This window comes from Medicago truncatula, chromosome 8, assembly GCF_003473485.1.
Source record: "Medicago truncatula cultivar Jemalong A17 chromosome 8, MtrunA17r5.0-ANR, whole genome shotgun sequence".
Classification (NCBI taxonomy): domain Eukaryota; kingdom Viridiplantae; phylum Streptophyta; class Magnoliopsida; order Fabales; family Fabaceae; genus Medicago; species Medicago truncatula.
Window position 1 is genome coordinate 47119835 of NC_053049.1, and position 18278 is coordinate 47138112.

Genomic DNA, 18278 nt, shown 5'->3' on the forward strand with positions numbered 1-18278 from the left:
TCAAGCAGGGGTTTTGAAGCTTCTTCTATCATTCTCGGTATCAACAAATTATCTCCTCGCATTACATAAAAGAAAAAAAGGTTGATTTGTGGCACTCCAGTCAGCCATCTTAGTTATCATTCAAATCCCTATAGAAGGGATAGGATCAAATGACACCAAAGTGTCAAATTAAATTTGACACCAAATCATAGCCATTAATAATGTTTTAATTTAATGGCTCTCATTAATTCATTAAGTGCTCGCATGTTTGATCAAGTGACCCACCTTTTAATTTTATAAATAATTTATTTTACGTCGCTAATTTTGGTTAATTCCTTTCCAAAAATTCTCTATTTTTTTTAAAGGATTCTACATCGCTTATTATTACGTCTCTCCCTATTTCATTACTCCATATCAATACTTTGATGCTCATGGACATCTAAGACATGCTTATAGTTTCTTCTTTCTTGAGAATTTTCATTGCCCTATATATAAAAATAAAAAACATTGTAAAGTCTTAAAAATTAAAATTTTATGAAATACATGTGATTTTGTTAAGAAATATATAAAAGACATAAAACAAATGTAATTCAAAAATTAATTCATAATACCTTTATGTCATCTATGTTATGACTATCTTCTTCGGCATTTGATTTTAGACTTTCTATTGTTACGTGACTATTCTTCTTAAAAAAAGTGGCATGGAAAGTTGTGAAGGTGAATAGTTTGGGAAGTGAAGCATAAAATATTGTTATAGCAAAAAATAAATACGGCAATTAGGTTTTGGAGTAATGAAATAGGGGCAAAACATGTGCAAGAGAGCCCTAATAATAAGCCATGTAGAATCCTTCAAAATAATAATAATATAGAAGCAGAGAATTTTTGAAAATGAATTAAATTATTTTTAAAATTAAAAGGTGGGTCACTTGATCAAGCATATGAGCACTTAATGAATTGATGTGAACCTTTAGATTAAAACTATATTAATAGTTAGGATTTGGTGTCAAGTTTAATTTGACACCCGGTGTCATTTGATCTTATCCCATTTATATAATATGATAAATAATTTATTTATTTTTTGTGTATAATTAATTACAGTAATTTATTTAGTTATTTAAGCCTAAACCTAAACCTAAACCTATGGTAAACGCTCCCTCTAACTGGTGTACAATTTTTTAAGGATATTTTAGATGTTTTTTATTTAGCTAAATATTATGATCCGTACTATTTTATTAGTTGATTTAAAAACTTTTGAACCATAGTTTTATTTCCGTTGTAATGTTCTTAATGTCTTTTTATAGTTACGTATACATTTTGAAACAGATAAAAAGCGAAAAAATTAAATAATATATATTTTTAAAATAACTAAATGATATATTATATAATTTTTGTGTGAGTATATCCAAATGATGGTGGTCATCATATAATTATTTCCTTAAATCAGTAGATCGGTTCCTTCATCACATTCACGTCCGGTTGGCATCAACCACCTAATTTTTGCTCCAAGACATATTAAACGGGGACCTACCGATATGTTTCATAATTAGGACGCTATGATCATTATTGATTACTTCGAATTCATAACGTTAGTTATGTGCTTAAACCCAAACCATGAGTACATGGGCATAATTATTAGTTAAAAAAAAGTCAAATGTATTTAAAGGTCTTTCAAGTTTTTCATTTTTTCCAAAGTCGTCATTTAAGTTTTAAAAGTCTCAAACAAATCCTTTTAGTTTTTGAATCGTTTCAAAAAGTCCTATTGTAGATAATATAGTTGATAATTGCTTCATTTAACTTATATTTGGTACCAAATCTAACTCCTAACACCCACTTAAAATTAGTCATCTTTTTAGGCATGACAAATGGTAGATAATGCTCTTTATTGCTATCATCTAAATCATCACCATCATCCTCTAAAAGGACTTGTTTGAAACGATTTAAAAACTAAAAAGACTTGTTTGAGACTTTTGAAACTTAGAGAACTTGTTTGGGACTTTTGAAATTTAAAGAACGACTTTGAAAAAAACGAAAAACTTAAAAACCTTTAGATGCATTTGACCCAAAAGAACGAAGGTATAAGCATAATTGAAAAAACAAAGACCAAACAAAAGGTTCCAGCTTGCAAAGTTGGCGCCAGCTTTTAGGAGTACTCCATTCACGCGTTTCACCACCCTACATTACATTCCCATTCCAATTTCCCTAACGTACTCTATCTCTCTCTCACACACACACATATATACAGTAGAAACTCTATAAATTACGTAAGGAGTTGTGCGAGTACAAGAGAGATAATCCTGCAAGCACACAAAAAGACTTGTAGAGATGGCTTGAGGGAAAATTTCAGTTAAAAGTTAGTCAAAGAACAATATCAAACACACTTAAGCAGTCAAATGACTATCTCTCTGCTGAAATAGAAAAGGGAAGAGCGGAGATCAAAAGACACAAACCAGCAAAATATCCTGACATGGAGAAGGTTGTTTATGAGTGGTTTCTACAGCATCAAGAACGTGTGAATATCACAGGAGAATTAATTTTGCAGAAGGCAAGAGATACAATGAAACTTCTGTACCCTCATGATGATTCAGATTTTAACTTCTCTACAGGATGGCTTGGGAAATTCAAGCACCGACATGGCATAAAGTCATTTCGTCGTTTTGGCGAGAGTGAGTCTGTTGATGTACAAGACATGGAGCAGAAATTGGTATCGATTCGAGAGAAAATTGATCAGTTCCCTATGAAAGATGTTTTCAATATGGATGAAACTGGGTTGTTTTATAGGCTACAAGCTGATCATTCACTGGCAACAAAACAACTTGAAGGAAGAAAACAAGATAAAGAAAGGCTGACAGTAGTTATTTGTTGCAATGAAGATGGCTCTGAAAAAATCCCTCTATGGATTATTGGGAAATATGCAAAGCCTCGTTGCTTCAAGAATGTCAACATGAATAGCTTGGATTGTCAGTATCGAGCTAACAAAAAAGCATGGATGACTAGTGTGCTTTTTGATGAATATGTTCGTTCATTTGACCAAATGATGCATGGTAGAAGAGTTCTACTTGTGGTGGATAATTGTCCAGCACATCCAAGAAATATTGAAGGGCTAAGAAACGTTGAATTGTTCTTCTTGCCACCCAACATGACATCAAAGATTCAACCTTGCGATGCTGGGATAATAAGAGCTTTCAAGATGCATTACCGTAGAAGGTTTTACCGCAAAATATTGGAAGGTTATGAGGTGGGACAATCTGATCCAGGGAAGATAAATGTCCTTGATGCTATCAATTTGGCAATCCCAGCTTGGACGATAGATGTTCGAAAAGAAACAATAGCGAATTGCTTCCGACACTGTAAAATTCATTCAGCTAGTGACGTTGTAGGAAATTTGGATGAATACACTTTTGATGAAGAAACTCAAGACCTCCAGACTATGATCAATCAATGTGGCTATCGTAATAAGATGGATATCGACAATCTAATGAACTACCCAGGTGAAAATGAAGCATGTTCGGAGGTTCAGAGTTTAGAAGATATTGTGCGTACTATCATTGAGAACAATGCAGAGGATGACGACGAAGATGATACGGTGTCTTTGGAGCCTGTTACGCGAAAGGAAGCACTTATGGCGTCGAACACTCTTCACAACTTTATGATACAATACAAAAATACAACACCTCAGCTATTGGATGCAATAAGAAAAGTTAGAGATGAGCTCCAAACAGACTTGAACTTTAAAGGAAAACAAACAACTATTGAATCATATTTCAACAAAGTGTAATATATTTTTTTTTTTCAGTTTCTATGAATTATTAATTTATGATTTTCTTGGGACCGAAAATTATAAAGGGATCTCCCAAAAAATTATTATCTTATTATTTTATCGAATTATTCAATTTTTTACACTAGCCCAAGTCGGGACCGGACAAATTTATTATTTTAGAGAGTTTATTAATTTACCGAGTATTAATTTAAAGAGTTTCTACTGTATATAGACCCTCTTTTCTAATTCTAACACATCCTTCACATTGCAACAATTACACCAACATTTCTCACTCACACATTTCCGTGTTCAATTAATTATTAATGGCTTCTTCTTATATTCGCATGAACTGTATGCTGATTGGAGCTATGATAGTTAGCTCCTTGATAGCTACATGTTGTGCAAATTTCTACCAAGATTTTGATCTAACATGGGGCGATCACCGTGCTAAGACATTCAACGGTGGTCAGCTTCTTTCACTTTCTCTCGACAAAGTCTCCGGCTCTGGCTTCCAGTCCAAGAAAGAGTACTTATTCGGTAGAATTGATATGCAACTCAAACTGGTTGCTGGAAACTCTGCTGGAACCGTCACTGCTTACTATGTACGTAGTACTTTTTTCCATCTAATTCATTCAAATCAAACTCATACAATTTGATTCTTTTCTTGCCTTCTTCACATTATATATTATATTCCTTCGTTGTTTCTTTTTCAAAAGCAACTTTAATTAACATACATAGCTTCTTCATGAAGTTGAAAGCTTTTACGAGCATTTTCCTTATGGTGCAGTTGTCATCACAAGGGCCAACTCACGACGAAATTGATTTTGAGTTCTTGGGAAATGTTAGCGGTAATCCTTACATTCTCCACACAAACGTGTTTTCTCAAGGCAAAGGAAACAGAGAACAACAATTCTACCTCTGGTTTGATCCCACCAAGAACTTCCACACTTACTCTATCATCTGGAAGCCCCGACGTATCATGTAAGTTAAGTGCTTATAACACAAACACTTATCTTATAACCAAATTAACATGTTGATATATAACTGCAGATTCTTGGTTGACAACATCCCAATAAGGATCTTCAAGAATGCTGAATCTATTAGTATTCCTTTCCCAAAGAACCAACCGATGAGAATATATTCAAGTCTTTGGAACGCTGAAGATTGGGCTACAAGAGGTGGTTTGGTGAAAACTGATTGGTCCAAAGCACCATTTACAGCTTACTACCGCAATTTCAAAGCTACTGAATTATCCTGTCTCTTCCACTTCCTTCTCTGATTCTGCATTGCAGAGCAACGAGCTTGATGCTTATGGTAGAAGAAGATTGAGATGGGTTCAGAAGTATTTCATGATATATAATTACTGCAACGATCTTAAGCGATTTCCACAAGGTATTCCTGCTGAGTGTAGGCGTTCAAGGACAACAATATTGTGAGATTTCTCATTAACAGACAACATATATATGATAAATATATTTTAACCTTTATTTGTCTACTCCTCAAAATAAACTTTTATGTACAAAATTCTTTGTGAATCAAAACTAATTTTAAATCAAATCTAAATGAATCAGACAAATGAAAGCCAAAACTTTATTTGCTAAAACAATGGCAAGACATGCAAATATGGCAAACTTTGTATACATTCAGGTCAAGAAAAAATATCGTCCAAAAATGATATGAAAACAAGTAGCCAAATATTATAAGTACTTGAGATAAAATTTAGCACCAACGAGAAATTTTTCAACCTAAATGAATATACTAGTTGCATAACGGTTTAAAGGCTTTTGGAAAACCAAATTCACAAAGTACAACAGTTTCATAAACCAAAATAAAACACTTGAATAGCTAAATTAAGTGAATTCAATAACTTCTTGATTTGAATACTAACCGAATGCCAAATTGAATCTGATCACGAATTTTCAAAACCAAAGTATTCTTTTGATATAAAACACAAGAATTTTAATTTAAAATTAAATTGAAGTCACAAATAATCAACAATTCATAGAGCCTTATTCCAAGCAATCTATATATATTTGGAAGGACGAAAAATTGAAACAAATCCAATTGTATGTGTATGCTTACAAATATCCAAAAGCAATACAAAAAGTTCAAATCATAACGGCACAAGATGGTTATATTGTCAAATTTCAAAAGAAGAACTAAAATTGAAAAACCGAACAGAATAAACTAAATTTTAGTTTATCGTAAACCGAATTGCCGAACACAAAAATAAATTTCATTATTCAATATAATTAAGCAAATAACGACAACAAATCAAAAAACTAATATGGCTGATATATAGGACTAGGAGTCATGCGTATGGAGGAAAAGCAGATGCATCACCAGTTAAATTATAGACACTTATAACCAAATCCCTAAATAAAAAAAAAAAATTGGGTTCAAACAAAATTGGAAAAGAACATAAAATACATTCAACAACCAATTTCAACCAAAATTACATTAGGGTCACAAACTTTCAAGCAACACATTAGCATGATAAATAATAATGATAATAATCAAGTTTATTATTCCATACCGATTGAAGCCGTAATCAATAAGTGATTCAGTGCAACAATTTCAATCAAAAGTGGAGGATTCGATTACCGAAATTAAAAAAAAACATATTTCTTAAGCCGTAAACGTAACCGAAAAGCTCCAAATTATAATTAGGTCAAAGCAACAAAATTTGGAAAATCAATCAATCCCAATAAATCAAACATGAAGTGGCTCTGATACCACTTGATGGAAATTTAGGTCTTAATTAAAAACAGATTTCATAATACATGTTCAACAATTATGAATCAATAGCGGAAGCAAACAAAACATTGAACATGATTATGATCGGATCTACGACATGTTTGATTTATCAAGATATTAAGAATTAGGGTATTAGGAATACCTTGATAAAGCTTTTGTAGCCACCCTCTCATCAACAACGATAACCAAAGAGAGGAGATGATCTGAAACACACAATAGAGTTAGCGGCGGCTGATTTGGTTCTTCCTCAACCGGTACCTTTATGCCTCAAGTTCTCTTCAGATGGGGAGAAAGAGTATTGCCGTGTTCGGTATATTGGGGACCATAACCTCTTTTATATTGGATGGCGATTAGGGTTTCCCATTATTCCGTTAATGGGCCATCGGACATCCACTCATGTTGAGTCCATATCAACTAATTAAATAATTAATTATCCAAAATAGAAATCTAATTAGCCTTATTACTTAATTTGATCACTAATCAATTAAGGCTCACAATTGATAAATAACTAATATAATTATTATTACGATATTTGCCCATATAATGATATTGGAATATTATTAAATAATAAAACATTCCAACATTTGTTTGTTGTTGTTTTAATTTATTATGATTCTTTGATTTACTATCTTCCTCTGTATTTTTTTGGTGTCTGTTTTATATAACAGATGATGAAATAAATCAAATTCTTTGTACCACTTCCTTGCCAGTTCTCAATCTATCGAGAACACTATATATAATTTGTTCGTATTCAATGTGACTAAATTGAAATATTTGATGTATATAGAACTCAGCCTTCGTTCCTTTATAATGGAGTAAATAGTCAATTTTCTCCTCAAATTAATAAAACTTCAATTATCCTCTGAAATTGCACAACGTTAATCAATTTATCCCTCCGTCAAATTTTTCTGTTAACTGTTTACGATTATGATCAAATACCCCCTTGAAATTTTACACTTATGTACAAAATGCCCCTAAACTTAAAAATTTAGATTTGTTTTTCTTACCAAAAATCATACATTTAGTTCTTCAAGTAGAATATTGTACCTATTGTCATAAAAATTCTATTCACAAGAAAATGAATGAATATATGCCAAAGAAATCATGTTTTTGTCATGTGCAACATTTTCATTCATATTTCATATTTATCAAGAAGCTTTGTTTCTTCTTCCTTCTGCAGATATTAACATATGGACACACAATTATCAAAGACTTGTGTATTTTATGACTGTATACTCTAACATAATTACCAAAGTGTGTAAAAAAAAGTCTTCTATATATGTATATATTTAAAACACATGAGAGTAACATATCTTCCCTAAAGATTTATATGACCAATAGCTGCATAAACATACATTCCATATATATTTATATGATCAATAATTGTTAATTTGTTTGCCTTTAATATCTTTCGAGTCAAGGATTAAAAAAAATATAAATTTTCAAATTTAGGGGGCATTTTGCACATAAGTGCAAAATTTCAGGGGGGTATTTGATCATAACCGTAAACAGTTAATAGAAAAATTTGACGGAGGGGGTAAATTGATTAACGCTATGCAATTTCAGGGGGGTAATTGACGAAACCTACAATTTCAAGGGGGAAATTGACTATTCCTTTATAATGTGAACCCAAATACGTATTAGTGATGCGGGTGCGAAAGGATAGGAATTAGAAACGCGTGAATATGTGAGATTTTGTAAATTCAACATCATAAAATATATATATATTACGAAAGTGTTATATGAAATTAAGTTAAAAGACGATTTGTGTAATTTTGAGAGCGAAAACATCCCATTTTTATTTATAAGGGCCGAAATAAAAATTCTTTATATTTTTAAGAACAAAAAACTTATTTAACCCTTATTTAATGTCATAGTTTCTTTTAAAAAGTATCATATATTGGACACATATCTTTATTCATTTAACCAATATACATTTATAAATAACGATGTTGCTTTCAACAACAAGTGGTTAATTTGGTTTTGCACACAAACCAAATTCAATGATGATTCTTGCATAATAACCAAAACAACAATCAAACATTGACTTATTTGTGGATGAATCCATGCATAAAAGAGTACCTAGAATGCTGACTATATTTCTAGATCAGCCTAGAATTCGAACCCAAGTTTAAGTTGTGGTATGATTATTCTTAATGGGGTTAAAGTTAGGTTCCTATTGAAACAACCTTGAAAACCCTAGATTGTGATTCCCTTGAGACATTCTTGAAAACACTTCGCACATCCTCTACAAAGGATAAAGTGAATTCATAAAATCCATTGCCAAGAGAAATCATTCTCAACGTTTCGTTCGACTTCCAAAGGTCATATAACTTGGTTTGCAAAGCCTCTCTCTTCAAAGAAGGATCGCCATTCTTTAAGATCACATGACCATACAATTATTTTTTTAACTTTCTAATCCAACCAGGTATTCCTTTTTGGATATGTCGATAGTTATGTCATTCCCGTAACACAAGGCCTAAGTAGCCAACTTAATAAGAAGTTACGAATCTTTGTCAATGCTTGCACAAAGTTTATTTTTTTATTTTTTTATTGTGGTTGTGATGACGATGTTGAGGCGTGGTTGTTTGGCGGATCGAGGGATATGCAGCACGCTTAGGATGAAGAGGTGAGCAACAACCTACACTGAAACTGAGAGAATAAGGCATGCAACCACTAACGAAAATTGTGAGACATTTGAAACATCGTCAGTAAAGAAAACGCATCATAAAATTGCAAATCTCTAGAATCCATAATTCCAACCACAAAGAAAACCCATAACAAATTGAAGAAGAAAGAACATAGTATTAAAATGTCAATGAGTTTTACAGTAATATATATAAATTAGTCTCTAATATTAATGTTGAGCTTCAGGCTATATATCACGGTCTCGATCTAGCATGGGCTCATGCTATAAAGATATAATTTGTGAATCAGATTATCTTTTCGTGCTAAAATTCATCAAAGAGGAAGTTTTGCATACCCACCCATATGTTGCGATTGTTGATTACTTTAGATATCTGCCGACTAGGGATTGGAACATTGTTCATGTTCACACCTTGTAGGAATGAAACGCTTGTGCCAATTAGTTCACTAAAATTAGAGTTGCGTTTGATAATGAGACTGCACTTTTCTATTTTTGCCTTCCTTTATTGGCTAACATCTGCTTAGCTGATACAATGAGGGTATTTTTCATTAGATCCTATTTTTCTTTTCAATCTTGTAATTTTATTTTCCCCATTGATAAAAAATATCTCTATTTTTAAAATGTGGATTATTGATTAATTTATGTTAGTTAAAGTGTGGATAACATGTACGATACTTAGGTTACCTCAAAAATAAAATGTACGATACTTAGGTCCCATCAAATACAAGCACAATTATTGAAGTTGCTATTCGTATCAAGGTCCAAATACATATATTTTTCAAACCACAGGTAAAAGATGAGTAATATAGTACCCTACGTCCCTACCTTATTTGTTTTAAGAGAAATGATATTTGTACAACCACTTTCTGTCAACTTTCTCTCCCACACTCGCATTATACTCATTTTCTCTCTCCATTATTTTTGACCAATGAAAAGAGAGAAAAAAGAAGTTGTCTCATTTGATTGTTCAAATAACACTACTCTTGTTTCAAAATATGGTGGGTGTTTTTGTAACAACAAGGAGGTGTGTAAATCAAATCATGAAGATGTGTTTGTGTACTAGTCCATATCTGTTTTACCAAAAAAAAAAAAAAGGTTGACAGTCCAATAGGTAGAAGAGTGCGATTCTTCTTACTTCTTCTCCGCCCTAAAACGAATCAAACTCTGCTTACTGTCCTCTCTATCGTTCGATTCATTCACCATGTACAGAAACGTTTCTTCACGCCTTAGAGCTTACAGGGTTAGTACTTTTCAATTTCATACCCTAGATCTCATCCTCCCCAAATATTTTCAATTTTTTTAATTCAGTTTAATTCATTTTTCCCTATACACAAATTCATGAATCTTTTTTGCTGATTACTGCTATATAGGATTCGAATTAGGTCGTTTATGCATTCAATATTATTTGATTAGCATGTAATATTGATTTAATTTCGTTTTTAGATTTAACATTTGTCATAAGGTTAATTATCTAATAGTTTTTATTTTTTTTATCATGGTTAATCAATGAGTTTAGGCTCGTTCGTGCAATAGAGTACCTGCCACTACCCGATTTGCAAGTTCAAGTTCTGTTTCCCCGAAACAATCCTCATCTGCTTTAGGTGGTTTGTTTGGATGGCTCACCGGATCATCCACTCCTTCGGCGCCCCCTCTAGATTTCCCACTTCCCGGTGTTACTCTTCCCGCTCCATTGCCTGATCATGTCGCGCCCGGGAAAACCATAATTACTACGCTCCCAAATGGAGTTAAAGTCGCCTCTGAAACATCACCGGTATGAATTAACTGTTGGTCGTTATTATGTGTTACTCTTTCTGTTCCATAATAACTGTCACATTTGTCAAATGTATTTGTTCAAAACAGATTGCCGCTTTTAGTTTCGAATTAGTTTAAAAGTATTGACACCCATTATTCTTGTTATTCAGTCTCCTGCTGCTTCAATAGGTCTATATGTCGACTGTGGTTCAATCTATGAGACCCCATTAACTTTTGGGGCTACACATTTGCTCGAACGGATGGCCTTCAAGACCACTGTAAACAGGAGTCATTTTCGTGTGGTTCGTGAGGTGGAGGCTATTGGTGGCAATGTGCAGGCCTCAGCATCTAGAGAGCAAATGGGTTACACATTTGATGCTTTGAAGACCTATGTTCCTGAAATGGTGGAATTGCTTGTTGATATTGTGAGGAACCCTGCATTTCTTGATTGGGAGGTCAATGAGCAGGTACCTTTCATGAATCTTTATGAGGACTTCTAGAATGTTTTTACTGATTGTTTAGTGCACAACTCAGAGCATTTCTGTTGGAACTGGAAAGTGTAAGTCGTTTTGAGGTGTCGACCCCGAAATGCCAAAAGACATCAGGCAAACCCACTGCTTTAAGGAAAAATTGTTTAATCAGTAATCATCACACAGATAAGAGTTGAATGCAAAGTTGGAACTTGGAAGTTTGTTATGAGAAAGTATCAAAAAGCAGAAAGTAGTCTTCCATGATTCTAAGAGATATATTAGAAAATTGATATAGACTTTAGTTTTAGTTAGCATGAACATAAATGAAAAGTAGCTTTAGCAGTAGTGAGCTATAGGAGGCCCCAAAAGAATCTATATGAATGCATGTGTGATAGTAAAGCCTAATGGGCGACTGGAAAGTTGAATTAGAGCAATAAAATAATATTATAACTGAAAAACTAGTGAGCTTCTATGCTATCTTTTTTATAAATAAGTTATGTTTAGCAGTGTGTTTCAGTCGATGAAACTGCCTTTGTCAGCCATATTTTGTCCCTGTGTTTTCTTGCTTAATTGGTCCAGCTGTTTTTTATAGCCTACATCAAAAATTCACAATTCCTATTTGTGTTTTTATGTGATGGTGTTGTTGGGTTTTATTTGGTCTTCAAATATGCATCTCCTGTCTCAAATTACCCTTTAGTTTGCATACCCCATAGTTTGGTGTGTGGTTTAAACTTTAAATGGTGATAGTTAATCTTTTAGGAACCTTAAAGACGGGTGCCTCAAGTATATAGTTACCAGCGCTCTGTCTTTGGCTTGCCTTATCGAACCACGGTATCTGGAGCTAGTTCTACTGGTTTAAACTTATACGTGTGATTGAATTTATATATTATAATCAACATACTATTTCGCGTTGAAAAAGAAGTTGTATCTAATAAGACAATCTGCTTAGATACTCTATACCCTTATCGGATTTATATATTTAATTTTAATTGCTTTATACAATGATGAAAAGCTGCTGTCAATATTAGTTTATTAGAATATGTTTAAGAGTAAGCAAGCATGGTTCATATGGGCAGTGTTGTATAAAGGTTGACAGGTTTATAGTGACTCCGCACCTTCCTGATGCTTAACATTTGTCACGACCTTTTGATTTTTCTGCTATTATTAATAACTTGTTAATACCACAATTTTATGTAGCTTCTGAAAGTGAAGGCTGAGATCGGTGAAGCTTCCAAAAACCCTCAAGACTTGCTATTGGAAGCAATTCATTCTGCTGGTTTTGCTGGTGCCTTGGCTAATCCTCTTTTAGCCTCAGAGTCAGCCGTAAATAGACTAAATGGCACACTTCTCGAAGAATTTGTTGCTGTAAGTCGTCAATGATACAAAGTTGATGTTTATGTATAATATAGTTTAAGTTGTCTCTCAAAAATCTGTTTTTTAACTGGTCTTTAATAACTTTATAATGAGACATCTAATTTTGTAAAATATCAGGAAAATTATACTGCACCTCGAATAGTACTTGCAGCTTCTGGTGTTGAGCATGAGGAATTGTTATCCATTGCCGAACCTCTTTTGTCCGATTTACCCAGTGTTCCACGTCCTGAAGACCCAAAATCAGTATACACAGGCGGTGATTATCGTTGTCAAAGTGAAACAGGGGTATGCATCAAAAAATATATTTTTCTTTGTATTTCTGTTTATATCTCTATTTTTGCAGTTAGGGCTCAAGTATATGTCAAGTCTAACATTCCTTTAATTGCCAGAGGACCCATTTTGCTCTTGCATTTGAACTTCCTGGCGGCTGGCATAACTTGAAGGATGCTATGGTTTTGACTGTTCTTCAGGTCCTGATTATCTTTTATTTGTCTTCTTTTCCATTTTGTAAGGTGGCTTGAAATATGTTTATATTTATTATGGTTTCTATTAAGTCAGCATCTGACTTTATTATCTTACATAATTCAGATGCTATTGGGAGGCGGTGGATCATTCTCAGCTGGTGGGCCTGGTAAAGGGATGTATTCGCGGCTGTGTAAGTTATCTAGATGTATTCTGTCTTTTCTGGTTCTTTAGTTGACGCTTGGAACATAGATTTAAACTACTAATGCCATTTAAAAAAATTAAGCTACTTGTGCCTAGTTAGTCAGTTACATATAAAAGTCCTGTATATGACTCCATATTATTTGTGACGGTCTGGATTTTACATAGAACTTTTGCAACTAAGAATCATATTGCCCCCTAAGAAATATAAAATATGTATTATTTTGTAAATATTGTCACCTTAACATCCTTGTTTTTATCACTTGCAGATCTTCGTGTTCTGAACGAGTATCCACAAGTTCATTCGATATCGGCATTCAACAATATTTACAACAATACCGGCATTTTTGGTATCCAAGTCACAACAGTAAGTCCCTCTGAATCTTACCCATATTGAAATCAAATTTTTTGGAAATATTGGAATTTTCATGTGGATCAATGTTTATAGGTAATGTAACTAAAGGAATAAGGAAACTTTAAGTAAAACCTTAAAGCAGACCATAACCCTGACTTCAATGTGTTTAGGAGTCCTGAGATAATTCAACAATCACTTAAAATTCAAGTTCCCTCCAATCACAAGTATTGATGATTAACAAATATTGATGCCTTAGTGTGTATGTCGGCTTTGGTTGGTTTATAGGAATGCTTGGACATATTTGTGCTGTCTTCAGCTTATTATCCGTGGTTCATTTATTTAGTCTAAATGAGATTTTGTACAATTTAGGTCCAATCTAGATTAAGACATACTGTAAATCACTAAGATAAATATATACAATTATTCATATTTTTGTTACAATTATATAGTGTATAGGAGCTGGACCTAAGCTGTTCAGGTTATCCGCACCCATATGAAACTTGAGGGAATCTGTTTTTCGTAGACGTAAATCAAGTCATCTGTTTTGCCTAAAAAAGTAAATAGGGACATCTGTTCTGGTGTTATTTTATCAGGGATATTACTGAATATTTATAATAAAGTATGGAAGAAATGGTTATTTGTCTGTTTTTAATTGATATTTAATTAGTTTTGTGTTTTAAGTGTTGTTCAATTGATCACTACAGCTTGTGATCCTTCTATGAATACTGTCTCAAATCTGTGTTTATTCACTGTTACAATTATTCTATTGATATATGCTGCTTTCTTTGCCTTGGTTGGAGTTATTTTACTTTTGCATATATTACTAATATTTAAAGGAAAATGATTATTAAGAAAAGTGTAGCATTTAAGGTTACAATTACATTCAATGACATACCTTTCAGTAAAAGTATAGCGTGCCCTTTTTGTAGTAGGTAAAACGTGGGAAGGTGGTCCCTCGTGGGTTTATCTCAATTGGTAGGGACAATGCATTGTAATATGCATGTGCCAGGGTTTGAACCCCGGACACTCCATTTATTCACCTTTAAGAGGTGAATTTCTAGCCTCTAAGCTACTTGATAAAAAAAAAAAAAAAAAGTGGAAAGTCTCCGTTGGAACTTGAGGGACTTTTTCTGTACATGAACGAGAACCTTTTCAACTTAAGTTATTAACTATGTGAAAATTAACACTATTTATTTTTTACTTTATATTTTTATCCTGTCACCGAAGTTTTTTCTTGTCCTAAATTTGATCCTTTTTGTATGTATTAAACTGAACATATTAGACAATAGATTTCAGCTAATATTCTTTTAGTGGAAACCCTCAATCATATCTGTAACTAACAAACTAACTGCTATGTTTAGTTAGGGCAATTAAGGGACTCTTGCCTTTGATCAGTGTAAACAAACATATTTGTTTTTTACTTTTATTTTTTTATTTCATGGTAAAATTGTCTGGAACCATTGAGCTTGTATATCCACCTGATGTCTGCGATCTATTCTCTAGATAATCACCGTCTGCAGAGTTTTTATTAGCATTTATTAACCTTTTATCATCAATGACCTTATTCTCATTTACATATTAGGGTTCAGATTTTGTGTCAAAAGCCATTGATATTGCAGCTAATGAGATTCTCACAGTTGCTACTTCTGGACAAGGTACACTGTTATAGTCGTTGGCTAGTATTTTTCGTCTTGATTATCGCGTTGAAATTTGTAGCCTTCCAGTCACATTAATTCTTTTGGCTTTCGTTTGCAGTCGATCAGGTACAACTAGATCGTGCCAAACAAGCTACGAAATCTGCCATTTTGATGAATTTGGAATCCAGAGTATGTAAATCCATCTCAAATGAATATTTACTTGGAACTATTACTGCGAAAAATTTGTTTTTCATTTAAACTCTATTTTCTTTTCTTATTGAGCTTTCATTATTATTATTATGATTATTGTTGTTGTTGTTGTTTTGATGCTTCTTTTTCTTTATTACTATCTGATCCGTACGGTACTCGATGTGTTTTCAGATGGTTGTTTCAGAAGATATAGGAAGACAAGTTTTGACATATGGTGAAAGGTACTGTTTCTAAATGTCATTCCAAAAAGTACTTGGAAGCTATTAATTTTAGTATAAATTTCAATTGTTGCTCGCATTTGTTGCATGCTTGAAAAGTTTTATTATTTGTAACAAAAAATTGTCCTTACTCAGGAAACCTGTGGAAGATTTTTTGAAAGCAGTGGACGAAGTAACTTTGAAGGACATCGCTTCAATTTCTCAAAAACTCATTTCGTCACCTCTCACAATGGCATCATATGGAGACGGTAATTTGATTTATTTATGTTTAAAGAAAAACTATGATTTTTAATGTCTTCTGTTGTAACATTGTCTCTTTATGCTTTGCAGTTTTATACGTTCCAAGCTACGAATCAGTGAGCAGTAAGTTCCGTTCAAAGTGAGACTGTAGACTGCTATTTTATGCATCATATCGATTCTTCTTGTACGACTAAAAAATGTATAATTAAGTCCAAATCTTATATATCCTTGTTGTTGTCAATAAATTTGTGAATGTGCGCAGAAAACATCTGCGTATATTGTTATTTTTTGGTACACAATCATTAAATTTTTATTTCGTTTTCTAAGCTGAGCAATGCTGCATTATTCGGACTGAAAATTCCATGTACGACCATATCATATTTATTGATCAATATGTTTTGAGTTAAATAAATATATATATATATATGGATGAATGTATTTTGCTCAAATTTTTTTAGCCTTTATGATTAGTAGTGATATTTATTCAACTATCTTGTAACAATTTTTAGGAGAGGGAGAGTAAGAACATAATTAGAGTATGGGATAGTTTGTCTTAAAATAGTTGTATAAATATCATTTTAAAAATAAAAGTACTCAAGGTTAGAAATTGTCAAACTCAGTCAAAATAAAGAATATAAAAATAGGAAATTAAAATAAGTTTTGTATCGGTTTCACCCTTGAAATGATTTTACAAATTTATTAACATTTGATTCTAAATAGAAAAGGCGTGTTATTTTTACAAACCTACACTTGTGATTGCAACTGCCAAATATTCTCATTTCTTACATATTCATCATTAGATAACACTCTAAATTTTGTTTTCGTGTGAGGAATAATAACCTAGTTTAAGATAGAGTTTGTGCAAAAAGAGAATAAAATAGGATATGAAAAGAGAGGAATACAAAAGAATAGATGAAGGACAACTAAAAGAAATGATGGTGTCATGGATATAGTCGATGGTATTTTGGTGATTAACATATATGATGGAAAAATCAATTATGTATGATTTACCAAATATTTAAAATTAATTTTATAATTTAACCTTAATGTTATATTAATTATGATCACTTATATGAGAAGACACGAGTCTCTTTTAGTCCAACCAATGTCATGATTTCGACATGAGTTCGAATTCCGTCTTGAGCATGCAGCAACATTAAAACTCTTAGGGAGAGTATGTCGTTCATTTGGGTTCTACAAGGTTCGAGGAATTAGTATCCATAGTTGTGCGCGGATGATACTTGGTTACATAAAAAAAAAATTAACACTTAAAATTTTAAATTTAAAGTAAACCTGTCAATTTTAGATTAAATTTTAAATTAAATAGTTGATCAGGAGTATTCATGTTTGATCTCTAATCCGAATAATATTTATTTTATTTTACTTATTTCTTGACTGAATTTCATATTTTCAGAGTTTCATTACTTTGAAAATAGGATGCGTATCTCCCGACAAAATTTTAGATTTTCAAGTTTCTTTACTTTAAAAATTGGATGAATAAGATCGAACCTTAAACTTTTATCCAACTTTTAAAATTTAAATATCAATACTATAACATGTATAAGAATTTTTAAAAATTATACATGTTGATTAGGAAAAATAAAATAAAATAAAAAACTTATTTAAACAAAATTTTAAAATATTCAAACGAAGTTTCCGCAGTTACGTACTGAGGATACCCAATTAACACAAAAAAGACAAAATTGGAGGTAAGAGTATTTGAACTAAACTATAACCGTACAATCTCTATGTCTCTTTAATAATTTAACTATATGTAAAAAAAAAAAATTGCTAGTGTGTTGGATCATCAAACAAAAAGCTTCATTGTGCAAGCTCTACTAAATGATCAACTTTTTCCTTCATTTTTTTGGGGAACTTTTTCATCCAATTGCTTGTTCTCTTTCTATTATAATAATAATACTTTTTTTTATCTCATTATAATCAACCAATTAACCAACTTATTTAACCATTTATTGTCATTTTTTTAAGTCATTGTTTAATTTTTGTGTTAAGTAGGTTAAAAATTCATTCAAAAAGTGAATAAATGGATAATCCAATGTTCGAACTCTTACCTTGCATAGTCCATATCAATTGAACTATGTTCACTTAATTAAGTCATTCTTTCTAATATAGAAGAAAAACATAGCTATTGTATTAAAAAAAATAAAATCAATGTACTTATATTTAAATATAAGGAGTAGAATTAATTTGGTTTCAAC

General features: G+C 32.2%; 2 protein-coding genes and 1 pseudogene across 2 annotated transcripts; all 3 read left to right on the forward strand.

Moving 5' to 3' along the window:
- Nucleotides 1-2371: 2371 nt before the first annotated feature.
- On the forward strand, nt 2372-3982 carry LOC112417575 (CENP-B homolog protein 2-like). Its single transcript, XM_024773914.2, has 2 exons — nt 2372-3676; nt 3953-3982. The coding sequence occupies exons 1-2, from the start codon at nt 2444-2446 to the stop codon at nt 3980-3982; spliced, it is 1263 nt and encodes a 420-aa protein (XP_024629682.2). The 5' UTR covers nt 2372-2443.
- Nucleotides 3983-5208, forward strand: LOC11413681 (xyloglucan endotransglucosylase/hydrolase 2-like; annotated as a pseudogene).
- A 5012-nt stretch (nt 5209-10220) lies between these two features.
- On the forward strand, nt 10221-16390 carry LOC11412877 (mitochondrial-processing peptidase subunit alpha). The gene is made up of 13 exons (XM_003630638.4): nt 10221-10380; nt 10657-10911; nt 11063-11359; nt 12560-12727; nt 12854-13021; nt 13126-13206; nt 13325-13391; nt 13669-13766; nt 15337-15409; nt 15510-15580; nt 15773-15822; nt 15955-16067; nt 16150-16390. The coding sequence occupies exons 1-13, from the start codon at nt 10342-10344 to the stop codon at nt 16200-16202; spliced, it is 1533 nt and encodes a 510-aa protein (XP_003630686.1). The 5' UTR covers nt 10221-10341; the 3' UTR covers nt 16203-16390.
- The last annotated feature ends 1888 nt before the right edge of the window (nt 16391-18278 follow it).